General features: G+C 36.1%; 1 protein-coding gene across 1 annotated transcript in view; it reads right to left on the bottom strand.

Annotated features, from left to right (window-relative positions):
• Positions 1-546: 546 nt before the first annotated feature.
• The window catches only part of B3GLCT (beta 3-glucosyltransferase), an 87,108-nt gene continuing 66,314 nt past the window's right edge, over positions 547-21,340 (bottom strand). Inside the window, exons 11-16 of the mRNA XM_034411057.3 lie at positions 17,651-17,720; positions 15,456-15,569; positions 14,646-14,745; positions 7,444-7,563; positions 6,471-6,615; positions 547-2,401 (exon numbers count right to left, since the gene is read on the bottom strand). Coding sequence (XP_034266948.2) covers positions 2,240-2,401; positions 6,471-6,615; positions 7,444-7,563; positions 14,646-14,745; positions 15,456-15,569; positions 17,651-17,720 — 711 coding nt within the window. The 3' untranslated portion in view covers positions 547-2,239. The remainder of the gene's footprint in view (positions 2,402-6,470; positions 6,616-7,443; positions 7,564-14,645; positions 14,746-15,455; positions 15,570-17,650; positions 17,721-21,340) is intronic.

Raw genomic sequence — 21,340 nt, 5'->3', positions numbered from 1 at the left:
TATTGATGATCTCTCACCCTGTTCTGTGTACGGAGATCCATGGAGATTGTGAGTTAAAGTCTTTTTTTTTTTTTTTTTGCCAGCAAGACATTGGAAGGAACAGATGTTCCAGTGTCAGTAATTGAGAGGAGGAGGGGAAGAAGCCATAAAAAAAACATGCCAAAAATGAAGGGTAGTGAAGGGCGTGGCATATGGTTTTAGATTACAGGAAAGCATATTTTTCTTCTTACTTATTCAGCTTGCTTGGTCACTCATTCATCATGTGAGTGTTAGGAGCATCTTCCCAATGGTGTTGTATAGTTCTGCTCCATGTCAGACCAAGTGCTTGTTTCATTATTCTTTCCCTGGAGATTGTGTGAGTCTGGGGAAGAATGGACTTCAGCTTATTCCTGAGAAGACTGAGTAGCTATTGATTTTAGTCCCCCTAGATTTGTTGACTTTTGATCTTCAGTTATAAATGGGGTAGCACTCTTCCTAGCAATTTGGGGGTCTTCTTGAATTCTCAGCTCCTACTCTGTTGACAAAAAGTAACAGTACGATATATTATTCTATTTTGAACCATTTTGTTTTATTTCACACGGTAAACATAAATAATAATCCATCCCATTCAGTACAAAAAGCATAGTAGATCTGAATCAGCAGATGTATCCATTGTTTAAGGCACTGAGAGAAGGAAATACAGAAACTATAGAAAACAGTGACTCGTTTAATTCAAACACTTCAATTCAAGTCATCTTGAGTCAGACCACTGAGTACACTTAAAAAAAATCCAAGCTGCATTCATAGTAAGTGTATACTGCTTTATTGATTTTGGTTAAATAATTAATTTTCCAAATTGGCCAATGGTCTAAGAATGAGAGTGCTTTGGACCACAATGCTTTGTGCTATTAAAAAACCCCACAAAACTACAATACCGCTTTAAGAATTTTTCTGGTTACAATATAGCAAAGATTGATTTATATCTTTAACTGCCTTTGATGGAAGAAATTTTACAGTATTAGAAAAGTTAGGATAGGATAGTGTACCAAATACAATTTTTTAAATTAAGGCTACAATAAATTTTGCCTGTATGTTTTTTAAGACGAAAGGGAGTCTGAGATGATGGTAGATTAGATGTTTCATCTAATGATCCTAATTTACTTTTTGATTCACTGCATTCAGTTTATTTGTTCCATTAGTATTTCAATGCTGTTAGAAGAGGGAAAAAATGAAGAATCAGTAGAGCTGTGTGCATTTAAAAAATGATTCAACAGAAGTGCTTTGGATGTTTGGGCAAGCACAACACAAAGGCTCTTAAAGCAGACGCAGACTTGCACAGAAGCTTGAAAAAAGGGGCTGTTTTAATGAGTATCAAAAAATAAAAAATGCTGAGCTGCTGTGAAGGTGAAACATTTCTTCCTAACCATTTTTGAAGCATGTGCAATCCTTGCCAGTAACTGCTGCTTCTTGAATTGATTCCAAGCAATTAAAGTTCTTATGGGAAACAGAATGCCGTGTTATTGTCACACGGCACTTAAACCTTGCTAGATGAAGAAACAAAATGAAGGCAATACTTTTTACTCTGATTCTGGGCAAACATTTTATCCTATTCTGCTGTGCCTATTTTAAATAATTGCAAAATGATTACATGAGATAAAATATGTATGTGGAAGAGCTATTGTATTTTCTTTCCTTCAAAATGTATTCTTTTCTTTGGGAAGCAAAAGAATTGGAGAGAACAAAGAAAAACTTGTTGATGAACTGGCAAAAGCATCTTAAAGGTGGTAATGATTACAAAATTCTAGGACAAAAACATTAATTTTAAAACTTTAAGGCCAATAAAAAGAAGGAATAAATGCACAAATAAAAGTTTGCATTCATTTGATTTAGAGCAGCAATATTCAGAGCATGGTCTAGTAATAACTGTGGATCCTGTGCAGTGTACACTCACAAGATTTAATATAAACTTATTTCCAACCTATCCTTCATTAGTACCTACACAAAGTAATGCACAATGTGGCAGTGGAGAGGTTAAATGCCTTGTGCAGACACTATATCCCTAAACAGTGGTTCTAATTATGGGATACAAATTATAGTGGTCCAAAAGGAAGAAAGCAGCATACTGTGCCAAAAAGTGGTACTGGATTGTGTCCATATTGTCTTGTACAATATGGGCAACAAATAATTATAAATAGAGCAATAAAATTTTATCTACATTCTAAATATTAAGACCATAACAATATTTAAATACTTTCACAGATTATAAATCCTCTCTGACATGTTTGCTTCCATATTCCAAATCTTGTACTTTTGGAGCCAACCATGTGAAATAAATCTTTACTGGATCAACATTCCAGTGTTTATGAAATGATATTGGAACTTGATGGGATAGGAAGTCCTTCGGGTAATCCATTGGGCGAGCCTAGAATTGAAGTAAAAGAGAGAATGAGTTGCATACTTATAAAATAATTTCTTCAATTATAAAAAAAGAAGCAAAGATAATGTATTCTTAAATCAGATACAGATACAGCCCTGTGAAGTGGATGACATGATAAGCACAGTAGGAATGTACGGTGTCTTTGTAGAAAATCTGTTCACCCTGACCTTTACAAATGTAGGTCTTTGTGACAAGATGAATCTAATATGGCAGTGAGACAGGGCTATTATTATTCCAATGAAACTTTGCATATACAATTTGAATGGCTGCAAATAGCTAATGTAACCACTGTGTATATGGTAAACAAAGCTGTATTTTTTCTTTTTAGGAGAAGCATTACTAAATCCCATTATCTGATAACCAATAATGGATAAAACAAATTGTTCTACTGTCAACAAAAGATTACATTCTGAAAGAAAATAGAAAAGCTAAGCATGTTTTTTCCAGTAAGTTAAAAATATTGTGTTATTTAAGAGAAAGGTAGTTAGGCCTGAGAAAGTAGGTACTGAAATGAAGGGAAAAGCATAGCTTCTGGCCTTTGAAGCAATATAAATTAAAAAAATGAGCATTTTATTAGTCCTCCTTATTAAAGTATGGATTTAAATTATGCACTTAAGAATAATATTACCTTCATGCTTAGATGATATAAAAGGATATAAAACACTGTTTTTTCCTCCAAATTCTACAATCTGTCTGCCATGAGAACTGTGGTACTGGATAGTCCATAAGATACATTGTACTTTATACCATATATTGTATATATAAATAAATACTGTATTTCTCCAAAAAGACGACCCACCTTGAAAAGAAGCCCTATCATGTTTTTGAGTGCATGCGATCATATTAAGCCCCACCCTCAAAATTAGCCCTAATTAAGACCCTGCCCATCCCAGGGTGAGGGAGTGGGGTGAGGCACACAGGTAAAAAATTAAGCTAGGGTGGGGATGGGGGTGGTGGAGCTGCTCTACTTACCAGGCATCAAACACCCTGACACTTGCCTTGCCTTCTTCTGCGGCTGCTTCTTCTGCGGCTGCTTGCCACCGCCTGCACGCATCGCCCTGGCCTCCGTTTCGCCTTCAGATGTATGCTGGAAGGCATCTGCAGCCGATAATAGAACTCTGGATCGATCTGGAGTTGTGGCAAGTGGCCGCAGAAGAAGTGGGCCAGCAGCGGACTCCTCCTGGGCATGGCTGTTGGTGCCACCGCCACAACGTGAGTCAATAATTAGAACCCTTCAAAAAGAAGACCTAGCCGTTTTTTCAAGGGTCAAAAGAAATAAGATCTGGACTTCTTTTTGGAGAAACACTGTAAATATATTGAGATCTCGGGAATATGGAAAGTCTATTAAGGATACGGCTGATTGAATATGGCAATTGAAAACCATTTATTCATGAATACATTCTTAGAACCACAACAGCATTTGTTTTTTCACTTTCTCATAATGTTACAATGCATATTAGTGAAATATTTAAACAGAAGCAAATAATCTTATACATGATAGTTGCCTTTTGCTTCCACAATAAAGAGAATTTTTAAAGAACACAAGAATGTATCAATTTTGATCAGCTACTTGTATATGAAGGTAACTTGAATATACATTTTGCTTCCTCATCTGTTTTGCTTTCTCCATTTGAAATTTAAATGTTAAACTAAATCCCAAGAAATAAGAATAATAAATAAATGAATGGGCTATACTTTAAGAATTGTGCTTGCACTGTAAAAATGATTAAAATCTGACTTAATTTTCAACATAGCAAATGTTATTTATGCTCTGTCCTTAAACTTTCATATTTATTTTATAATAAAATTATTTTGCAATTCAGTGTGTGGCATCTCCAGGAACTTCTTTTTTCATGAGTCAAATACAGCATCCCTGAAAAGTTGCTGTTAATCAAACATCAATATGCAAAATGGATAGTTGTGATCTGGAATTATAGAATTTCCTCTACCTAATTTGTTTTATATTTTAATTTATTATTTAATCAATTTTTATTCTGCTTTCATATTAAGATTCATACATTTTGCCTTATGACTCTGCAGAATGTTAAAATTACTGTGAGGATTTATGCTTCCTTGAGGCTATATTGTACCAGAAGGCTGAATAGATGAAAAACTGGATGACTTTGGATAGCACCAAAGCATTTCTTCATCTGCAGTTAAGCATTTTGGCATAATAAGTTGGTTACTTGCCGCATAATGAGAAGACAGATTGAAATAAAAGCTTAAGAGGTAACAATTTCATAATCTGAATTGTTCAGCTAACAGTTACAGTAACAAGATCATCCCAGGACATTAATTATATACTTATCAAAAATTAAGAGTATTTAAGTAGATTCCCCAGAGTCTATATCTTCTAGAAGGATAAAGTGAAATAGCATTGGACCATTTCCTATTAGAAACCAACTCTATAGTCTAAACATGAAATGGCTGCTAATTGTTGATATGAGAATGCTAATAATATGTATAAATTGTTAATTTATTATTTAATGTAGTTTGCATACTTATGAAAAAAGCAGAATATAAATATTTTAAATAAATAATTGTTTATTTGAAACAGAAAAAGTTGCCCCAGCCACTAAATACGTCTGATATCAATATAATCATATGATCATTTCTTCACGTTTCAACATTTTTCAGAAGTTATACTAATTACATGAGTTTTTAAATGATATTCATGTTTCACTGAAACTTTAGGAGTCCATTTTTCATATAATCCCCCTTTGTCAGCATTTTCTATTGCTTTCACGTTACCATTACAAAAGGGTTCTAAATAAATTTGGTGATAATCAGCACGTTAAAAAGTTAAGGCATTACAGTAGTGGCCAAAATTGTGGAAACCTTTCAGGAAAAATGTATTTTTGAGGTTTGATGGCTAATAACACCACTTTTTTTTGAGTTTCAAGATAATCATATTCCACTGCTGGAATGGCCTGGGAATAGCCCAGACCTTAATCCAATTGAAAATCTATGGAGCCGACTAAAGAAACTTGTTAGTCAGAAGCGACCCAGCAATAAAACCCAGTTAATAGAAGCAATCATTCAAACCTGGTTTCACATTATAACAGCTGCAGAACTAAAAGACTTGGTCCACTCCATGGGAAGACGTTGTAAGGCCGTAATTCATGCTAAAGGTTACCCAACTAAGTATTAACTGACATGATAATTTTTTTATATCTCATTTTTTCTATGGTGGTAATTTTGGTATATATCATTTTTTCTATGGTGATAATTTTTGTATATCTCATTCTATGTGTTTCACTTTTCTTCTTTATACTGTAACTGCTATTCTAATAGCAAATCCTTCATAAAAGTTACTGCATTACATTCTTGATTAAATTATCTTTCTATTGATATATAATTTTATGGTACTACTCCAAAAAAAAGTGGTGTTATTAGCTAGTTTTAGAAAATACACTTTTCCAAAAAGGCTTCCACAATTTTGGCCACTACTGTATATTTTGGAAATTACATTTGTTTGAACAATGATAAAACACAACTTAGGGAAGAATATTGTGTAGTTATATGTGGAAATTGAAAACCACAAAATCTGTGGTTAAAACTACAATGAAATATTTAATCTCTCCTGAATTTTTTTTAAAAAATGATCTAAACACGTCTTGTAATATTTTGACAGCTGTGTTGTGAGAAGATGCTCTAGTTGGAATTTGTATCAAAGCCAGATATTGATAAATATTAATAATATTTATGAAAATAAGTATGATTTGAAGCATCAGGATATTCATTGTATGTTCACCTGTTTCCACTTTATTATTCTGGAAGGGTTTAATTTGAGCAGACCAAAAAAAAAATAAATCTTTTACTATCCTATTAATAATGTGTGTACTGTATTTCATTGCCAAAGTTACAGCCTTCTACTTACAGTTTTGAAATGCCCTTGCATCCCTATTCTCAGGTCTAAGTAGTAAAGATTCTAAGAAAAAGCAGGAATGGTTTTGTAATATATTTCCCAGCTGTTGTATCATTTTAATTAGGTTTTAAGGAAATTGAACTAATATTAACCATGAGATACTTAGTGACATATAATGACACTCACCTGATGGAAGAGAGGGCTGTGTGTAACAGGAATTCCTAAACCACTGAAACACATTCCAATTACCATATCATCAGGGGCATCATTGCTGTAGCACCTGCACTTACTAGCAAACAGTTTTTGGATTGCTTCTCTATTGAAGACCATCCTTTTAAGGCAAATCCAAAAAGAAATTAATAATCAAGAAGATAAGCATTATTATTGAATAAAAAGTTTTATCTACTAACAGCAATTATGAGTTCGTAGCAGTCATTGCAAACAGATTATTACTGCTCTGGGTCTCCTAATGAAGTCATAATGCCCTATGTTCTTCCATGTCTCTAGTCAACATAACCTAATGGATATCATTAGTTGTTATTGATAGCAGAATCTGTTTTAGGATTATTGACAAATTAGATGCTCAGTCATATACCACTTCCAAATACAACTCAACTGAGGAAAAAAAAAACCTTTCACAATACAACAAGGTTAAAAAGAGAAGCCAATAACTCTTGTTTTATTATCTGTGGGTTACTGACATTAAGCCAGTATTTTTAAAAGCCTGTCAACTTTCTTATTTGGACTAAGCCATGGATATTTTAGAAAAATCATGTAATAGCCTCACTCCCACATGCCTTTCACAGAAGATATTCTACAGCTACAATCTTCTAGTCTTTCAGGGAAGAGGCCCTTCAAATATACAGCTTTAATAAATCAGAAATGATCTCAAACTGTACTCACAGCTTTGAATTTCTTTTTGCTATGTTTATTTGTCTATTGAAATGCTACTGTAAATTACCATATTACTATTTACAAAGTTAGGAAATTTTTATATTTCATATTCTTGTAAAAATTCTATGACAGTAGGACTACAAAAATCTCATTCATAATGGCAGAGCCTGGTATGAGAAGAAATCTATCCGTCATGAAAGCAACTGAAAACTTAAGTTATTGCTCTTATGCATCTTTACTCCTTTGAATAATTTAAATGACTTACCCTCCTCCACCAGTAATGTAACTATAGCCTCCTGATCCTAAACCATAGCCATAGCGTTCCCCGAGAACCACTGGCTCACTTGAGTCATAGCAACTGAGTAATTTCTGGAGCCTAGAGATGCTAGAACAAAAACCACATAGTGAAATATCATCTAATATATTTAATTACTTTTAAAAAATCCCAAACCCTGAAGCTATCAGCTTAAGCAAGCACATGTACGTAGCTGAAACGGAATATTTAAGAGAATGTCTTTTGAATATTTAAAATTTTCAGTAGTTACTTTAAAAAAAAACCCTCTTTGCTTCTAAAAAAATCTATATAATCATCAAATATTACTATAAAAAGAATAAGCTTTTCTGTCATACTCTTTGGGTCTTTTCTTCAATATAAAGGCCTATAACCTTGTTCCCTCCTAATTTTAATATTCTAAAGCAAAAGTTATTTTTATAAAACTCTTGTATCAGGCTGAATCATTTAACTTATTTCTACAATTACACCCCCACTGGTAAAAATGACAAAATTCAGGGTTGATGTCTGCAGCAAATCATAATGATGTTGATGATATGTGCTCATCTGTGATTGTAATAAAGATCTGTTTCGATGATTTCATTATCATAGCCCTTGTGTGCTCTGTCCACCTGGTGCAATACCTGAATTGCAGTATTTCCATTGTAAATGTAGGATACACATTTCAACATTTGCCCCTTTCACAGAGGACTGTGAAAGAGGATGTAGAGGACTACATCCAAATCTTGGTTATCTAATTACAGAATAAAGGTTTTTCAGCACTGATCGCCCATATCCACAACCTATTATACTCAGAAAATTAGGGAGCTTCCCGTATGGAACTTCTCAATAATCTTTGGTTTTGCTGGCAGCTATCATTCACTTCTGGATGTGGTCATTCTCCTCCTGAGAGGCAGGCCCATGGACTCCAGGTTCCTCCTGAACATATAATTCTTCTGGAGCAACGGTTGGAGTCACTGGCCAGTTTTGGCTGGTTTGCCAAATGCAGCACTTCTTAGAGCAGAAGGCTTTAGTGACAGTTACTCCTAGTTTTATTATCTCCCTATTGTGATGAGTACCCAGGGCTGTCTATGAAAACAACCTGGACACTATAGTTGCTATAAAATGCCATGAACCAAATTGACATTTTAGGAACATTTCAGTAGTTTTATTTCCAATTCAAGTTTCAAGGTGCTGATATTAACTTATAATGGGGGTCATTTTTATCCTGTTTCTCCCATGGTTAGAATCTTTATTTTTATTACTGTGATTTAAAAAAAAAAAGATTTTTATGCTTTATATTGTTTTATTTATTGCTGTGCACTGTCCAGAACCACCTTTGGCGAAATGGGTATCTATATACATTTGATTAATAAATAAATAAAATAAAGTTGTATATTGTTTAGTACCAGATTTTTTATGGGATTGTCTCCTTTGAAAAGGAATCTGCCTATCCTGTTTCACCCACTTGGATAGGGAAGCTACAAATGCCTGAGCTTGGATGGGGAGAAACACAAAAGCAGACACAGAACCACTTCACAAGGGGATGGCACAACTTAGCAGATCAAACCTTGCAGGACAAGATTCAGTGGTCCATCTGCATTTGAAAGACAAAGGCCACTCTTTTCAAGACAACAAAGTCCACATGTTGGATAAAGAGGATCACTGGTTTGAAGGAGGGGTAAGGCAGGGGTGAAATCTAAAATTTTTCCCTACCGGTTTTGTGGGTGTGACTTGGTGGGGTGTGTGTCCTGTGACTGAGTGGGTGTGGCCAACTCAATGTCATTCACAGCCACGCCCACTCAGTCACAAGACCCCCCCACTAAGCCACGCCCACAGAACCTGGTAGGAAAACTTTTTAAATTTCTATTCTGCCGCCCGCTCGCCACCCGCTCTCTCTTCACTTTGGGTCGGGGGCCAGGGCCCAGGGATGTGCCATTCTCCGGGGCCCTGGAGACACTGCCCGCTTCGACCGGTTCAGGCAATGCACCATTCCCCAACTCCGAACTTGCCCCGGAGCTGCCGCCCACTCACCCTTCGCCTTGGTTTGGGGTTGGGGTCTGGGGCCCAGGGACGTGCCATTCCCCGAGGTCCGGGAGCCACTGCCTGCTCGCCACCTGCCTCAACTGGGCCAGGGAATGCACCATTCCCCGACACCAGCCTTGCCCTGGAACCACTGCCCCGTCTCCCTTCGCCATGCAGCATGTCTTTACCTTTTTCCCGCGCCTGGCTGCCAGGGAAGGCAAGCGCCAGAAAGTTACCGGAGCCACTCTCCTTCTTGAATGTGCCACCTCCATCGTCACCCTGTTCCACGCACCAGCTGCGCAAGCGCACACCCAACCTGCCACTGATGAATGAATGAATTAAACGGTGTGCGCTTGCGCAGCCAGTGCATAACTTCTGGGTGGGTGGGTGAAGTCTCGAACTGCCATCGCTACCAGTTCTCTGAACTACTGGCCATCATCGCTACCAGATCAGCCGAGTCGGTCCGAGCCGGGAGCATTTCACCCCTGGGGTAAGGTAAAGGTAAAGTTTCCCCTCGCTCATATGTGCTAGTCATTCCTGACTCTAGGGGGCGGTGCTCATCTCTGTTTCAAAGCCAAAGAGCCAGCGCTGTCCGAAGATGTCTCCATGGTCATGTGACTGGCATGACTAAACATCAAAGGCATACAGAACACTGTTACCTTCCCACCAAAGGTGGTCCCTATTTTTCTATTTGCATTTTTTACGTGCTTTCGAACTGTTAGGTTGGCAGAAGCTAGGACAAGTAATGGGAGCTCACCCTGTTACACAGCACTACGGATTCGAACTGCTGAACTGCTGACCTTTCAATCAACAAGCTCAGCATCTTAGCCGCTGAGCCATCGCGTCCCTTTAAGAAGGAGGGGTATAAGAGGCCCTTTATTTTAACATTGAGCAGCCCTATCTCAACAGAGGGGGAGGGATAAGACACCACCTATCTCCAGTCTACAACACAGCTCTTGCATCAGTTCCAGGAAGATTCCACAATCAATTGCACTCTGATTCAGGTGACCCTGAGGGCAAAGATAAACCCCCCAAGTGGCCTCATGGGCTTTCAGAGAGAGTGCTAAGGTCCAGATGACTGCACAGGAATATAATCTTTCCATCCTCCACCCCACCCCCCTCCGGTCAGAACCTATCCTTCCATCCTCCCACTATCCAGGCTCAATTGTCAGTACTATCCTTCCACACACACCCCAACATCAGAATTGATGAAGCTTCTTGGATGAGAAGCGAAACTTTTTCTTCTTCTTCCTCAAGGAAAAAAAACCCAGCCCATTTGCTTTTTGAAAAAGCACCTTTGAGGTAACTATGACCTGGATGACTGAGAAGCTCCACAGACACAGAAGCAGACCTTTATAATTTTTGGCTGTTGCCAAAAATTCATATTGCTTGTGCTTTGGAAAGTGGCAAATGCCCTCCTGTTCCCTATGGTATTTGTGGGCTGAATATCTTGTTGCATAAAGGTCATTTTTAACATTGCTCTTTAATTTTAGCATTTGATGTCAAATCTGAAATGTTTAATTATTGGTTTGAATTAATATTTATGATGATAATTTTTAGGAGTCTTTGGAAGTTGGTGGGATATTAATTTTGGGAATATACACTATATTGCATTTTTTAATAGGTATAATATATGTACCAAGATAAATAACAAGTGGGTATAGTTTTATTTTTAATTTAATCGCTCTGCTCTAGTAATATAGACTAGCTTTTAAATTATGCAGAAAAGAGGTTTGGGTGAATTTATATGATATAATTACATTTATATTCAAGTGTGATGTACATAAGGATATTTGGCATCAAACGGTGACATTTTAATTACTTCTGCAGAAGTGGTGGCTGTGTGATTAACTTTCCAGTGATTCTGTTGCCAATATGGAACATGAAATATAAGCTATCATAGATCAGCAAAAGCTGTATATTCCAAATACCAAAAAAAGCATGCCTAAATGGATTTCTTCTAATGTCCTGTTTGGCATCAGTTAATTCGTTTACACATCAGTAAATATTAGACTATTGCTTCAAGACCTGGATGCTGGAAAAGATTGAGAAGCATGCCACTCTCATCACTAGTTTCCCCCATCCCCCAAAAAATCTGAAAGTGAGATCTTTTCACATCATATGACCTCTTTTGTTGCCAAAAATACTATATGTACAATCTTTCCTATGTTCCCAATGCAAGAATTGCTCCTTATTGCTACTTTTCCAAATGTAGCTATTCAAAAAGAATATAATCACATTACGTGAAGATTCTTTTTCTTTAAACATTGTGAACATTAATTTTTAAAATGTACTACAGTGATGCTGGCATTTCCATATTTGCTTTAGATAGTGAGATGGGAGGGGTGTGTGTGTGTGTGTGTATGTGTGTATAATGCTCTCTCTCACACACACACACATATATATACACACATACACACACACACATATAAAATAAGTAAATAAAAAAATAAATAATATTGTGTAGACTATGTAAAAATAATTCTTAGTACTGGAAATGAATTACATTTTACACCTACAGCCACTGTAGAATTTCACAGAAAATTAGGCATACCTTCTGGTAAATTTCTCGTTTTTAAGTCATGCTTATTTTTTGTATAAGATACAATTATTGGATGAAGCACTGAATCTTCAATTTAACAAATATAATGGGGTTTTAAACATGCTAGATTTCCTTCCATTCATTAAGCATGCAAGAACACAGGAAAGAGAGATTATTTTTTTCCTATTGTATTAATTGGAAAATGTAATTTTAAATCATATGTGCCATGTTTTAAATTCCTCATGTTCCATGATTTTAATTTTTAATACTAAAATCAGGACATGACCAATGGAATTGAGTATTTGTAGTTCTGAACTGAACTGTCGAGTCCTTGGTTCTCTGAGGTTGTACTGATGACATTACCTAATTTGGTAATGAAATATCTGCAAGGAAACAACCAAGCTCAGAGAGTCCCAAGAATCTCACAATCAGGACTTCTGAGGAAACTACAAACCTGGTACTTGCTTATGTTTTTCAAGACAGTTTGCCAGAATGAAAATAAGTAGCATTCATACATGGAAAAAACAATTGGAATAAAAAATATAGAAGTCATTGACTTTGCCTATCAGGCTCCAATACCAAAGTTCAGGAAAACCTCCAAATATTTGGAAAGGCTTGGGGGCATGAAGGATAAAATTGTTTTAAAAATCTGCTTTTGTAAAAATCTGCTTGCAAAACTTTTGAACCCAACTTCCAAACATACTCGCATACTTACTAGGGTTGTACATTAGATTTGGTCAAAGCTCAGATGACAAGCTGGAATAGGGTAATTTGGAACAGGAGTTCCTTTTGTTACCCAGACAACAGTAAATAGATCTGAATAGACATCTGTTCTGGGCTTACATGAATAGTCTTGATTAGTTTCACCAGACTGCTGATACTTTAGAAAAGCTGATGAGCGGGTATGCCAAAAGGACAAGATGTTTCTATTACTTAGATAAGACATAATGACAGTGTAGGTGATGGAGGGAAGATACTGTAAGTGGGTGATTAAATCACAATGGCCACCTTTGGTTGCTGCAATCACAGAACTGTGGAAGCTGGAAAAATCTTTGGGATTGAAAAGAGCTCTATCATTTGTAGCCTTTTAGTGTCATCCAGTCTTTTTTTCTACATGGTTGTGTGAAAATGCTTTGGGAGCTACTTGACCTCTCCTAAAAACTTAGTTATTTTAAGATAAAGACCAGCGAGCTATACTGTCAAAACTATAAATCACCTCTACTGTATCCAGAAATAAACACCATCATTCCTTATGAACACTTCTTCCTCTGCATAATCTCCCTTAACCCATCTGTTTGAAATCTGGCATGCTTTCTCCCCATCATATGGTCTCCTAGCATAAAAGACTTCATTGCATTCTGTGCACAAATAGTAACGGTCAGATTTTAAAGGAACATGGCTTGAAAGCGCCTTCATCATTTTTAGTAAAATTTGTCATGCATCGTCCCTTCATAAAGACATAGTTCTCTTGAAAATCGTACTCCTTGCTAGTGAAAAATAAAATATGATATTAAAACATGTTTTCCTGCTAGGCTAATGGAGAATAGTGTTTTTGCAATAAATTTCTTAAGCAAAGTGATATGTGTACCAGGATCAACCCATCCCCTCCCCTCCCCCCTGCCCAAAAAGAGTCCTGGAAACTGAACTTTGAGAATGTCAGAACCTGGTAACATACCTCATGATAACAGAATAAAAGAGATGGAAGGGACCTTGGAGGTCTTCTAGTCCAGGAGTCACCAACCTTTGGGACCTCAGGGACCACTAAATTCATAATTTTAAATCCCATGGACCACTAATATGATTTTTTTAAAAAGATAAATAGTATTTAATGCAATATAAAAATGCAAATAATTTTTCTGTGGACCACCAAATTTTTCTCATGGACCACTGGTGGTGACCACTGTTCTAGTCCAACCCCCCATTCAGGCAGGAAACTGTACCATTTCAGATAAATCGTTGTACAACTTCTTAAAAATCTCCTGAAGCCCTTAGGTGACAAGTAAACATTCATGCTTGTCAGCCTGTGTGATCCAAAGATGAGCCATAGTCGATAATCAATTATGTCAATCCCCCCCCACCCCCCGTGGAAACAGAGCATGATGTGGCAAGGAGATTAAACTGCATACAGAAAGAAATAGCTATTCAGTGAAGAACAGCAGTTGCCAGATCCCCAATTCCAGTGATGGGCTCAGACATGCTGAGTGCTTACTGCATGACCAAGACAGAAGAGAAATATTGTTGTCTTGAACATCATAATCCTCCACTCTGCAGTACTTGAGTGAGTTTCTTGGTTTGGGCAACCAATGCCATCTTATTATTTGTACATTTCCCCCCATATATCCTCAGAAATCCCAATGCTAGAGCAATATTTCAAAATTGTCATCTTTTTAGACACTAATTCAATTTTATGCCACAACATGCTCAAATGTCCAGTAATAAATTATTCATTTGGGAGATGCTTTTAATTTGTTCGGTTTGGATTTGTTGTCTGATTCCCTCAAAATTTCATTGCAACATGAATTGTCATGTTTCACATTTCATCTGGAGTCTGCAATCCTGCAAATAATAATAACAATAACAATAACAGACATTAGTATAATTCAATTTAATTTGATTCAGAAATTCTTACCTTATCAAGGTATCATCATCCACAATGACTAACCAAGGCATTTTAGCAGGACTATGATTTAAAAATCTTTCCAAAATGGCAAAAGTCTTTCCACAGTGACCTAGAAAGTAACAAAAGAAAAAAAAAAAAGGAAACTGGGAAGTAGATATTGAGTAAAACTTTGGATATATATCCAAATAAGGTATGTCCTGTTACAGTATGGATCGATCAGCTTAGTAACAATTAATTAGAACATCTAAACAAAACTAGGAACTGGAAACACAATCTGCTTGGCTGGCTGCCCTTAATATAGCAATTTAAAAAGAGGGTAATCCTTGGCCATCTACTCTGCAGCACAGATCATTCTGCTAACATTCAACCATAAAAATGCTAACTTGGGACAGTGTTTTTGTTTGTTTGATGCAATTAGAGTAAAGCTCTTTTCTTTTTAAACAACCAAGCCCAGCGTCCAAAATCTCAAAAATGGGCTGAACATTTTAATCTCATGTCCATGCCTACTACAGCCCTCAGAGACAGAAAAATAAATGAAAAGTAATGTGGAAGCTTCAATATGATTGCCTTTCCTTGCTGTAATTAAGACAAACATCTAGTCTAGGAGAGGGCTCTGCTCCAATATTTGACCATTCCTGCTCAGCCCAATCCCACATGACAGAAGTAGAGGAACTGAGGCCACCGTTTGCAGGTATCACTTAAGTATCACTTTTCAGGCTGCAACTTGAAGCCATATTAGCAATAAGCATTTCATTGTTACAGACATTCACGTGGAATACTTGCTACAACTCATGGAAGAAATATCATATTAAAACCCACCTCTTTCGGTATTTGGTACTCCTATGTCAACAGTAGGTATTGAACTTTCTGCATAATCACTGTAGTATTCAATAAAAGTGGCTTCTCCTTCCCAGGTTTGTTTCACAATAGGTACTGAATTTAAAAAAAAATGAAGACACAGGCAGGAGAAGCAAAATGACCATTTGGAAATAATAATACTCATTTAGAATACATTGCCACGTCTTCACACCAAGTTCAATTTAGTATATCCTTTTAGATGGTGTCCTAGTCATAGACAGCTTATGTGTTTGCAGTATTTGGGCTAATGAAATAGTTCTTATGCAGCACTGAAACGACATGAATTTGAAGCCGCTATCCTAATTGGTGGGATATAGCAGCCACAATATATTGACTTGCAAAGTAATCCTGAGATTAGAAATCCTTGTTTGCACAGGACAGTGTGAAATTAATGCTTTAAATGTTCGCATCAAAGGGGAAAAAAAGGATGAAAAGGAAGACATAAACACTATGAAAATGCTGGTGGCTGTAGAAATATCAAAACATGGATGTAGTCGCTCATGAACTGGAAAATTCAACAAGCTCTTATGTCAGGGCAGGGAAGTGAATGCCGCATTTTTGCTTTTCAAAAATTATTTTTAAAAATTCATTGTGTGTTGATCTAGAGAAAGCATATGACACAATGAATAGAACCAAATTATGGAATAGTTTGCATGAATATGGAGCTGAGGTTTGGTTGCTGCGTGTGATGGAAGTAAAGCAGGCGTGAGAATACATGAAGGAAAAGAGAAAGGTTGTGAGGTATGCAAAGAGCGTAAAACTGTGGTTGGATTTCTTCAGAAAGAGGTAAGGGGTTTAAAAAGCAGCAGACTTTGCTATAATTAAAACAAGTGATGAGTGAAATAGTTGGGTACTGAGAAAATAAATTCTCTCATCATCCTAAAAAGACTATCAAAGAATAAAAGTAATGTCTGAAACTCATTTATCATCTGTGTATATCATACTGATAGAACAGTTTACAGAGACAATAGGCTCAATACATCTTTGTTGTGATTTGAAGGGAAAAATGCTGAAGGCAATTTCCTTCAAACAAGGACATCAGATTAATTTACAATACAGCCTACTAAACTAGTCACTGCCTGACATAGAAGAGATGCAAAAAATAAGAGGACAGTTATGATGAAAGGAAAACTCTTCACGCTTCAAAGAGCTGTGATTAGAAGAGAAAAAAGCGATGCTTCATGTGGGCCAAAATCTTCACTTTCAACAAAACTCTGGTTAAAATTACTGTAAATATTTAACATTTAGATAATATGTATATGTTTATAAAACACAATACTGTATGCAATGGTGTCTATGGAGATTCTCAATCACTCATATCATGGTTGCCCCAAAGGTGCTTTTTAAAAAGCAAATGGATTTCATTTGTTTTTTCCTTGAAAACATTTCACTTCTCATTCAAGAAGCTTCTTCAGTTCTGAAGTAAAGAAGCTTCTTGAATAAGAAGTAAAACATTTTCAAGGAAAAAACCAAGAAAATCCAGTTGCCTTTTGAAAAGCACTTTTGGGATTTTATGCAAAGGTTTTATTCACTTCCATATATACATTAAAATATATTTCAACTAAAATAGAGCATCACTGGTTAATAATTTCTCCTATCACCCAACATTAGAGATAGGCTGCTATTGGCTTTCATTAGGATGTCAGTAAGAATCACATAATTATTTGAGTGAAATGTGGGTCAATTCATGGATTTCGTTTTTAGGAATATACTAGATTCTCAGTCTTATGTATCCAAAGCATCTAAGAAAAAAAAAAGGAAACTCTCCAATAGATCACTGCCCAGAGTCACGTAATAGCAAGATGGATGGGAATAAATTTAATAAACAAATAAAATAAATCTCATATGTACATATTTAATAAATAAATATTCCATTGATTTGTTAGATTTATATCCCATCTTTTCTTGACAAGCTAAAGGCATAAGATGTTTTGTTTTGAAAACTGTGAATTTGCACCTTCAATGCAAATTTCAATTTCCTTCCTTACCACTTTTCCGACTAATTTTCTCACAAGTGATTTTTATTATATGTGAAAAATTCAAAAAGAGAATATGCTAAACGAAAAGGCTAGCTATACTTTTCAACATGTTATATAAATTAATAAAAACAGCTTCAGAAAAAAAAATGTAAATATACTCTTAACTCCAGAACTTACTTCTGTCTCCATGGAATTTCCTGCATGTTTTTACAGCAATAAAGATATCCGTTTTCTTCACAGGATCACCCTAAAAATAAAATACCATCTCCATATATTTTTCAATTTATATATTTTTCAATTTAGACTGATAATTATGAATTCATTTTTAAGGAAAAAAAACTATAGAAGAACGCAATTCCATTCTCCACAAAATATTTAAAATACATTCTATATCTGAAAATGTAAACGATTTAAATAATCAAATGTTTCCTGGCAGCATTTGCCATTTAAACTATACTAGAAAGTCAGATTGCAGCCATGATTAGTGATAAATAAGAAAAAGGAATAGTCTAATTACCGCAGTCAATGAATACTATACTAAGATAAGGTTGGTTGAATCCCATTGATTTTAATGTGAGGGAGTTAAGCATATCATATCTCACTAATTTTGACTAGATCACATTTTCTTAGGATTCTGCTAGGACTTTTTTTTTTTCTTTTTCCTGTAATCAAGTCAAATATTTATAAACATATATAAATACAAACATACCCAAACGTATTTTCAATAAGAGCTATATTTTATGGCTATAAATGGTTAATTTCAGGATTCTTTGGATCTAAGCAGCAAATGTTTTTTATAAGGATTCCTGGTAGCTTCCTGGTAGATGGAAATCCAGTTTTTACAAGCATTCGGTCAAATGGTTTTTTTTTCTTCATGCAACATATCAGAAATAATAGCAGATAAGTGTATCAACTCTCTCTCTCTCTCTCTCTCGCTCTCTCCCTCCCTCTCCCTCTGCCCCCCCTCCCCTCTCTCTGGGTATCAGACATTGGTAAAACTGTAAATGTAGAAAAGTTAGAAACTAACTTGGGGGGAAAAACCCAAAACCATGAATGGAGAAACACCTCAAATAAATAAATAAATAAACCAGTAGTTGCAGAAAATATTGCTAAGATAAAATCAGAAAACCAAATTGGAAGTAGAGTAGAATAAATGTGTATTAACTGAACAATCATATTTTCCTTAATTTTTAATATTAAAGTTAAGAAAATGAATGTACTTTCAATATCAAAAAGCTAACACATTATTTTCAAAGGAATACAGTTAGTCCTCATTTAACAACCCTAATTGGGATCTGTGACTCTGCTGCTAAGCGAAGCGGTTACTAAGGGGTTACTAAGGGGGATTGTGACTGTGATTTCTGGATGGAAAGAGACAAGACTAGCCAGTTTCACAGGTTTGGTTTTGGTTTGCATCCTAATCATTCCCACCATTCCCCTTTGGAATGCCTGCTTACTGTCTTATACACACCAAAAGTCATGTGATTGTATTGTAGCCTGGCGCTGGAACCAAATTCATGCTATGCATACAGTTTACAGTAGTTTCTTGAAGTCGATTCCTCTCTAATCTCTCCTCTATGTGAGAGGAGATGGGTTAAAAAACAGCAAGCAATTTCTGTAGGCAGCCTCTCCTTTGCCTGACCCTTTCTTGCTGTCAACGCAATCACATTGCTCTCAAATGCGTAGAAGAGCAAACAGCTTATTTTCTTGCAATCCCTTTCTCTTCAGTAAATTTGCCCCGCAAAAGGTGGGGGGGGGGAGAGAAAAAAACAGAGGTCAGACACAAGATAATGCTACGGACAGTAAAGGTGATTACTAACTGAGAGATGCTGAAAAGATTGTAAATGATCTGTAAAGTTATTTTTTCAGCATAGTCGTAACTTTGAATGATTGCTGAAAGAACGATCAATAAGAAAAGACTACCTGTATGGCTTTGTTGTAAAAACTCATATGAAAGTTAAGAAGTTTGCAAAATAAGTGAAGAAAGCTCAGACTACCCAATCATTGCAGTTATCTCATACACAAATAAAACAGTGCCCAGAATTTCGCAATCCAACTTCAACAACCTACAGAAAGAGAACTGCCTGATGTACCAGCTGGGTTTAGAAGGGTCAGGAACCCTTGGGATCATTTTACTAGCATAATGGAAAAGGCAAGAAAATTCTAAAAATGTCTAATTTTGTTTTGACTATGTAGGCCACACATAAGTTGTGGGTATCTCTTAAAAACATCTCATCTGCCTTTTGAAGAATTTGTATGATAACAAAAAATAAGAGAAGGGAATATGGAGGAACTAAGTGATTCAACTTTGGCACGAAGTGCATCGGGAATGATCTATTGTTACTTTCTTTAATTTATATGCAGAATATATTATGAGAAATGCAGGAATAGAAGAAGTAATATTTGGAATTACTGTAAAATTGTTTGGAGCAATAGTTACTTCAGGTATGTTCATGATATATTATGATAGTAGAAGCAGGCTAACTTAAGGAATCTCTTGTTGAAGATGAAGAAAGGGGAAACGTCTGTCTGACTGCTGCTCAATATTAACAAGAACTGAAATTATGTCAGAAATTCTGGGGTCTCATACAGGAGGTAACTATTATTTGGTGAAAGACTATCACAAGCCTACACGACATACCAAAATGCAAACACTTGCCACTGACATCCAAGTTACATGTTGTCAAAGTTGTTGCTATTAGTTATTCTAGATGGCTGCTGGAAAGTCTTAACAAAGAAAATGATTCCTTCGAGTTGTGGCGCTGGAGAAAATTGCAATAATTTGGACTGGAATAAGAACAAATCACTCAGAATTAGATGAAGTGAAACCAGGCTGCTAAAAGCAAGCATTAATAATGCGCCTAACCGTTAAATATTTTTGGACACATAATGCAACAGCAAGAGTCATCGGAAAATATTCTACTGTTTGGACAAATCAAAAGCACTGGAAAAGAAGCCAACTGACAATAAGGAGGTTACATGACATAAGTATGATCTTACAAGAACACAAAGAAGCAGTTACTGACCCTTAGTCCTGTACAGCGATGATCACTGAATCACCAAGAGTCAGAAGCAATTGAAAAACATATTGAAAGAAAAAGAAAAATATCTAAGCTCACTGATGATTACTATAATACCAGCTTTGAACATTCTAAATGTTTTACATAAATGATTTTATAATTCTTTCAGCTATATGACAGCATTCCTATTGCCATATTGCAGATCCCAGTAATATTAGCCCTATGTAGCAAATCACGACAAACAGATTATGGATGAGGGTTAAAGAAAATGGATTGCCTGCCTGTTGTTTCCCAATCCTATGTTTTCCCATTTTAAAATAGCAATAGCACTTGCACTTATATACCGCTTAATAGTGCTTTACAGCCCTCTCTAGGCGGTTTACAGAGTCAGCATGTTGCCCCCAACAATCTAGGTAAAATCAGCAATAACCACTCTTTTCTGAATTTGCGAACAAAAAATGTGGTGTTGGAGATGTTAAATCCAAGGCGAGTCAATTTGATGTAGTGGTTAAAATATCAGGTTAGAAACCCAGAAATGGTGAATTCTAGTCCCACATTCGGTAGAAAGCCAGCTGGGTGACCTTGTGAGGGTCACTCTCTCAGCCTTGGGTAGAAGAGAAAACCCTTGCAAGAAAACTGCAAGGACTAGACCAGGCAAATACCAGGAATAAAAAACTGACCTGAATACACCAACAAACAAACCCCTGAGATGGGTGACATCTTGGAACTGCCCCCCCTCCCTTTTTCAATTTCAACTTGAAGAACCAGTTTCTACTCTGCAATGTCCCTTTTCTTCTTTCTCCATGCAAAACAGGAGTAGATGACATTGTAGGTAAGCACATATAGG

Source organism: Pantherophis guttatus, chromosome 5, assembly GCF_059756535.1.
Source record: "Pantherophis guttatus breed Tessera chromosome 5, ASM5975653v1, whole genome shotgun sequence".
In the NCBI taxonomy this organism is placed as follows: Eukaryota; Metazoa; Chordata; class Lepidosauria; order Squamata; family Colubridae; genus Pantherophis; species Pantherophis guttatus.
The sequence above is the reverse complement of the archived record's forward strand: the minus strand, read 5'-3'. Positions and strand labels throughout refer to the sequence as shown.